Source organism: Corylus avellana, chromosome ca10 (assembly GCF_901000735.1).
Source record: "Corylus avellana chromosome ca10, CavTom2PMs-1.0".
In the NCBI taxonomy this organism is placed as follows: Eukaryota; Viridiplantae; Streptophyta; class Magnoliopsida; order Fagales; family Betulaceae; genus Corylus; species Corylus avellana.
Genome location: NC_081550.1, coordinates 17,302,440 through 17,310,331, shown reverse-complemented (window position 1 = coordinate 17,310,331; position 7,892 = coordinate 17,302,440). Strand labels below are relative to the sequence as shown.

Sequence of the window (7,892 nt, the reverse complement as noted above, 5' to 3'; positions counted from 1 at the left end):
GACTGGCAGGGGGCCACCACTTCAGTGGGGGAAACATATAAGAATATAAATAAATAAATAAAATAAAATTGAGAGAATAGCGTAAGATGTCACGCACTTATGATCTGATATTAAATGATTTCTCACATAATCAATTAACATATATTTATACAATTAAATGGCCGTGGTTCAATAGCCTTAATACAATTCTCATACATGCGATTACGAGCATGTTTGAGATTGTGTTTGAGAACTGAAATTTTTAAGTCAAAAATCGTTTTTTTGGCAAAAACTTTATTTTTAGGCTTTTACCAAAATTGCGTTTTGGCAATTTTTGGGCTTTTTGAACCCTTAAAAGCACTTTCAATTTTTTTTTTTTTTTTTTATCAAACGAGTACTTTTTTTTTTTTTTTTAAATTGACTTTTTTAGTGTTAAACGTAACGCACTTTTAGGTCTCTCAAATGCACACCCAAACAGACCTTAAGTAAGGACATAATAACGCTGCATATATTTATGACCATTTATTTTGGTCTTCAAACCTTTTTAAACGGAATAGGATCCTCTCTCCATTTATTTGAAATGAAATGGAGAAAAAAAAAAAAATTTCTTCCTAACAAATAAATGTTAACAAATTATTATGATTGGTCAAGAGACGACCTTCTCCACTGCGCGCAGTTGATGACTTGAATAGTTTAATAAATCTCATTAAATCTGGAACTAGATATAACTCTAAGCCAAATAGTATAGGGTATAGACGTATAGTCGATAAGACAACCTAAACAAACCTAAGACACAAGATTTCAACACCTCATTTGCTATTAATTCATGAACGTGAAATGAATACTATTTATTTCTAAGCTAGTCTATCTAACAGTGTATATATGAAGTCAATGTTAACATCTCTTTTAAAAAATTAAATAATCTAAAATCATGTAATTTAAAATGAAAAATATCATAATCCTTTTCTGAGATGTACACAAATACACTCATTATAACTTATTTGAATATACAAAAATATGATAGATATTATACCAATAACTTTGTATTTTCTTTCTTTCATTTTTTTTTTCTTTTTTTTTTTTTTTTTTTTCAAGTCAGAGATATGCTCGATCGGTGAAATATATATTGAAATACATTTTCTTGCCGACAATATTTATGGGTGCGGTCAACACAATGACTAAACTTAATTGTTATATTAAATATATAGTCGACTTTCATCACAGAGAGGTTGGGAATTAAATCCCCATGACTTCTCTACTAAGGAAAAGGAAACCATTTTAAGTTGTTCCAAAATGGATTAAAAATAAATAAATTATTAAGTCTTACCACATTTTCTTTGGTAGGGGCCGTAGGGCTACTAATATAATAGAACTTTAAATTTGAGGGAAAAATACAAAATTAATCCTTGTAATTTACCTAATTTGTAATTAGCGTCGTATCAAAATGAACTTAAGGTATTGAGGTATGCTAAAAAAATTTATTTTTTACAGTCAATTTTATTCACTGACTTTACAGATCGATTCCATTAATTAATGAGATATTGACTTAAATATAACACATGTTACAATTTTATTGATTTTGACATGTTGTAGGGACCTCTGAATTTCTTTTGATTCCACAACAAGCCAATTACAAATTAGATTAACCACAAAGACTAATTTCGCATTTTTTTATTTCCTAAATTTCAAGAGCAATATATGGACCCCAACCCAAAATATATTTTAACCTAAAAAATATATGTTCCAGCCAAACTGGAACGCGGGTCTGGAAGATAACTTGACTTGGTCAATCCGAAACCTCCAACCACAAACTGACAAGTGGAATCTTCTAATCATCTCTTTCTGTTTTCGAGGAGGAAGACTCGGTAGATAAAGTGATATGGGTAAAGATATAGAGCACGCCCGCGTGCTTCAACAGTGAAGCACGCCGGCCGTGATTTTTTTTTTATTATTATTTTATTATTTTAATTTTTTTGAAAAAAAAAAAAAAAAATTTAGCCTGCCATGCTTCAACAGTGAAGCACGCCGGGCGTTATTTTTTATTTTATTATTATTTTAATTTTTTTAATTTTTTTGAAAAAAAAAAAATTTAGCCTGGCGTGCTTCACTGTTGAAGCACGCCGGCGTGCTCTGAATCATGACTCGACGGTCCAACGTGAGTTTGTCTACATGTAGTAAACCTTAAATACAGCTAAGAATCAGTTAATCCAATGATTAATATTATATAATATTGATGTTTACAAAGCTCTGCGCGCATGCGATGCTTTGTTTGGGACAACTCCATAGGACGAGGAACACAACATAAGACCAGCACAAGACAGAGAAGATGAACTCAGAAAATAAAAAAGTGTGAGACAATTTGCACAAGTTAATAAATAACAACAACAGAGAGATTAATGATACATTAAACATGCATGTATATATGAGTTTGATTAGGCACTTGTTGAAAATAATTTCATCTTATCATCTTAAAACATATATGTATGTTATATAACATTGACATAAAATGAAATCCTCCATCTAAGCTGCGTCCAGTTTCTTACTGCGTTTTAACTTGACCTGAAAACATGAAAACAAAACGAGGGAGCAAAAAATCTCTATAGGAGATATTCCTGACTAATTATTTACAACCAATCCGTTAAAAACATTTTGAAAATGATTCATTTACTTTAAATAAACATTATTTTTGTCAAAATAATTTTATATTGAACTTTCTAAATTTATAAAACATTTTCTTCTAGAAAAATGCTTATTAGCCTATTTCATCTAGAGACTTCCAAAAATTTCTATAAATTCTCAAGATTATTCTTGGACCTTCTAAATTGAAGAATCGCCGAGAGACCAAATTAGTTTAGACCAAAATTAGTAAGTCTAATTAGTTTAGCTTTGACATTTCGTGTATAACATCCCAACATTAATTATTTTGGTCTACCAAGTTTTAGTCTAACAAGTTTTAAGTTTTAATGAAGAAAATTAATAACCGCGTGATCTATTTATTAGGTTAGTCTAACTAATAAGGTTGGGATATCTTTGACTAGAAAAGAGAGAACGTAAATGCTAGCTTCTTCCTTTTCTTTTTCTTTTTCTTTTTCTTTTCTTTTTTTTTTTTTTTTTTTCACTTGCTTGTTAGGAAAGGTATTAGAATAAATCAAATAAATAATTTCTTAGAATTAATACATAATATTTTTTTTTTTTGTCATATCCATCTCGTACCGAAATGTTATTTGTAGTACGTAGTTATATTGCCAAGGGTGCCGGTCCACACAGGATGTTCTTTAAGAAAAAGTAAAATACAAAATTAACTCTATATAAAGTATTTTAATTAGGAGTATATATTCTTATTGTAGAAGTCAAAAAAATATAAGAATATTGTGAGCAACTTAAATATTAGACCAAACAAAACATAATAAATAAATAAATAAATGAAGGTATATATGGGTACGTATAATAAGTATATATCATGAGTCATGACCAAGTAATATTCGATCGTATTATTATTGCTTAGACTTTCTCAATGGTCGTATATATACTTGTACTAGTCTACGCGGATCTGTCTGCATGACTTTTCAAGTCAAGAAAATCATGTTCCCTCTGCCCTTCTCTTTTGTATTGCTTTGACAAAAAAGAAAAAAGTCAAGGAAAAGATCAAGTTAAATGAAATTACTGGCTGTACAGGAACAAAAACAACTGTTCATGCTAAGCAAAAAAAACATGCGAATTTGTGCATTTTTATTGAAGTAATAATAAATAAAATAAAATAAAAGTGGGGATTATGTGTAAGAATTGGACCCAAAAAAAGAAAAAAAGGAATTTTGAATTTTGTTAAATTAGCAGATAAATTAAAAGAAATTGGATTGAGAATCTGTTAGTAGCAGAGTAATGTTACAAGTCTTTCTTATTTTCCTCTTGAGTCCCTCTAAGAATGATGTGACTATTAAAATCAACATTGGGTTTGTGATTGATCATTATTAAATTTTGATCAAATGGTAATTTTAATAGCCACATCCTTCTTGAAAGGATACAAGAGAGACCTATAGAATTACTCTTTAATAGCATGCTCAATCATATTGGTTGGTATATTCAAAGGAAATCAAAATATTAGGTGTGGCCAAGTCATTGAGTGTTGACATCTTTAATTAGTTTATTCTCATTCCGGATTTTTTTTTTTAAAAAGTAATTAAGACCGATCGATTAGCTAACATACTTTGCCAAATTCTATGAAGGGTTCAATGCCGTGCCGTTGTTTTTGAGGAATTATATAATAATCAGGGATTAATAAGATGAAAATGAACTTCCATCCTCTAATCTCACCAGCAATATAATATACCCTTCCAAATTAAAGTTAGTAATTAAGAAATTTCACTGCTCATCTCCTTCAACCTTTACCTGAAAAATAAAAATAAATAAATAAAATAAAAAATAACATTTTCAAGAACCAAACCACTTATGAACAATTATACTAGACTGATGTAGCATTGTCTATCAGCTCTTGAATTAATTTTGTATTAAAAAACGAAAGAATTTAAAAGCTGTTGAATCACATCAACCTAATAAAATCAAAATAAAATTTAAGTTGAATATTTAGAATTACTCAATTTCGAGCATTAAACTCGGGTTTCAAAATTTAGTTAATTTAGGGCCTGTTTTGGTGTGTGTTTGATGGGCTTAAAAGTGCGTTTAACACTTAAAAAATTTGCTTGAAAAAAAAAATACCTATTTTGTAAAAAAAAAATTAAAAACACTTTAAATGGTCCAAAAAATCAAAAAATGACCAAAACGCATTTTTGACAAAAACTTCATTTAATTTTTAAGCTTTTGTCAAATAAACATTTTTTTATTTAAAAATTTTATTTTTTAAACGCAATTTCAAACAGAGTCTTGAATATGTTTAAGACCTTACAAATAATAAAGTAATATTAATGATGAAAATAGAAAAGCAAGCCGCAATTACCTTCCGAACTTTCGTTTGACTTAAAACGTCATTAATCAAGCTCCATGCCGCAACACAGAAGAGCAAAACAACGGCCAATCCCAAACGCGTCTTCTCTCACGCACAGATAGAGACTGTCAACCATTTCACATATGAACCGGCCCCAGTTGACATTTTCCCTCCGCGCTCCCTCCACTATCAACTCCACGTCACCCCATCCTCCCTCTATAAATACCCCCCTCACCCCCAAGTAAATCCCAAACTCCCTCACATCCCACAACACACAAACAAACAAACAAAGCTCTCAAGCTCTCAAGCTCTCTAGCTTTATGCCAAGAAAAGGAATGAGGAATATTTTCTTCAAGAGCTCATCTCCATCGCCAACTTCTTCGCCTTCTAGATCTATCCCACCATCTTCACCAAGTAGAACTTTCTCTGAATCTCTAATGGACGAGAATTTCGAAATCGCCGAGTCGCTTATTACCAAGTGGGATTCCGACACCTCCTCCTACGCCAAAATCACCTCTCTCTTCCACGAAGACCGCCACGAGGCCAAACAGTACCTCAACTCTGTCAGAGACTTGCAATCCGCCATGCACCATTTGATTACGCAAAGCGCCGCCTCCGACAAGCTCGTCAGAGGCCAGAACTTGCTGCAAATGGCTATGCATAGGTTGGAGAAGGAGTTCTACCAGCTTTTGTCGATCAATAGGGCGTATTTGGATCCCGAATCGGTTTCTGTCAGCTCGTCCAGATCGTCGGTGGCGAGGTCGAGTGTTTCCGACTTGGAGGACGACGAGTCGGAGGACGAATTTGGAGTCGCCGGAAATTCTATCTCTGAGGTGGAGCGTGTGTCGGCGACTGCGGTGGCGGATTTGAAAGCCATTGCGGATTGTATGATATCTTCCGGTTATGGAAAAGAGTGCGTGAAGATCTACAAGATTATACGGAAATCGATTATCGATGAGGCGCTGTATAATCTCGGGCACGAGAGATTGAGCCTCTCGCAGGCGCAGAAGATGGATTGGGAGGTGATGGAGCTGAAGATCAAGAACTGGTTGAACGCTGTGAAAGTCGCCGTGAAAACTCTGTTTTACGGCGAGAGGATCCTCTGCGACCGCGTGTTCTCGGCTTCGGCGTCGATCAGGGAGTCGTGCTTCGACGAGATCTCGAAAGAGGCAGCGATTAGACTCTTTGGGTTCCCGGAAATCGTAGCAAAGTGCAAGAAATCCCCCGAGAAAATGTTCCGAACGCTAGACATGTACGAAGCTATCTCCAGTCTCTGGCCCGAGATCGAAACCATATTCTCGGACGAATCAACCTTGGCCGTCCGATCGCAGGCCGTCACTTCTCTGATCAAGCTCGGCGAGGCGGTGCGCACGACGCTCACGGACTTCGAAACGGCAATCCAGAAGGAGTCGTCGAAAACCGCCAGCCCAGGCGGTGGGGTCCACCCGCTCACGCGTTACGTGATGAACTACATCTCTTTCCTCTCCGATTACAGTGGCGTACTCGCCGATATAGTCGCCGACTGGCCGTTAACAGTGCAAGCTCCGTTACCGGAATCCTACTTCGGGAGCCCCGAGTCAGACGATAGTCCGATTACCGTACGGATGGCGTGGCTGATCCTCGTCCTCCTCTGCAAACTCGACGGCAAAGCAGAGCACCACAAGGACGTGGCGCTCTCGTACTTGTTCTTGGCCAACAACCTCCAATACGTCGTCGTTAAGGTCCGCACGTCGAACCTGAAGCTCCTCCTCGGCGACGATTGGGTGCCGAAGCACGAGGCAAAGGTAAAACAGTACGCAGCGAACTACGAGCGGATGGGCTGGAGCAAGGTTTTCGCGTCGTTGCCAGAAGATCCGACGGCCGAGATTTCCCCTGAGCAGGCGAGGGACTGTTTTAAGAAATTCAATGCGGCGTTCGACGAGGCGTACAGGAAACAAAGCACATGGGTCGTTTCCGACCCGAAACTCCGAGACGAGATCAAAATTTCGGTGGCGAAGAAGCTTGGTCCGGCGTACCAGGACTTTTATGAGAAGAATCGGGCCGGGTTAAGGAAGTTGGTGGGGTCGGAGGTGTTTGTCAGATTTGCCCCTGATGATTTGGGGAATTACTTGTCTGATCTGTTCTTTGGAACCGGGGTTGCTGGGAGTGTTTCGTCATCTTCTTCCGCGTCCCATTCGCGCGGTCGGCACCGCGGTTAATATTTTGGCCGTCGCTATCACCGGCCTTGGCTGTTTCAGGCGCGGATTTTTTTTGTTTTTTGTTTTTTTGTGAATAAGAAACGTGAATGTTTGAATAGAAGACAAAAGAGCGCGTAGATAATATATATGACACTGTATAGAGAGCATGTACAACAACAATTCTTTGATTTTCAGATATTTATTTGTTTTGGATATTTATTCTGAAGTGTCTGGAAGCGTCCGTGATCCGTGCACATATTCCAGGAGCAATGTTTAAAGACAAGACAAGATCCTTGTTTGTACCGACAGACAAGGAAATTAAAATTAAACAAAAAAAAAAAAAAAGGAATATTACAGGAATAAGAGCTTATTACAGTCTTAACACTCTATTCTAAGTTATAAACGAACCACGAAAATTTTTGTATAATCTTATTATTTCAGCTTTATTATTTTTGCATTATTAGTTTCTCATGTTAATCAAAGACGTATGAAAAATGCAGCTCAACAAAAATATAGGAGAAATGAAGGTGATAATGTAAATAAATATTTCTGTATGTATTGCTTTGGAAGGGTGCTTATTCTTGTTGTATTCGTCTTATAGTTCCAAAGTTGATCCTGCCAGTGCCAGGAGAGGTAGTGATATACTGCACGCTCCGCGTACATATGTGCACCGGCCCCCGGGTGTAAATTTTTTTATTATTATTATTTTATTATTTCAACTTTTAAAAAAAAAAATAATAATAATCCGGTGTGCAGTATCACTACCCGTGCAGAGTCATATATTATTAAATCTGACA

General features: G+C 35.8%; 1 protein-coding gene across 1 annotated transcript; it reads left to right on the top strand.

Annotated features, from left to right (window-relative positions):
• Positions 1-5,189: 5,189 nt before the first annotated feature.
• Positions 5,190-7,283, top strand: LOC132163826 (exocyst complex component EXO70H1-like). The gene has a single exon (XM_059574207.1). The coding sequence runs from the start codon at positions 5,239-5,241 to the stop codon at positions 7,114-7,116; it is 1,878 nt and encodes a 625-aa protein (XP_059430190.1). The 5' UTR covers positions 5,190-5,238; the 3' UTR covers positions 7,117-7,283.
• Positions 7,284-7,892: the final 609 nt, after the last annotated feature.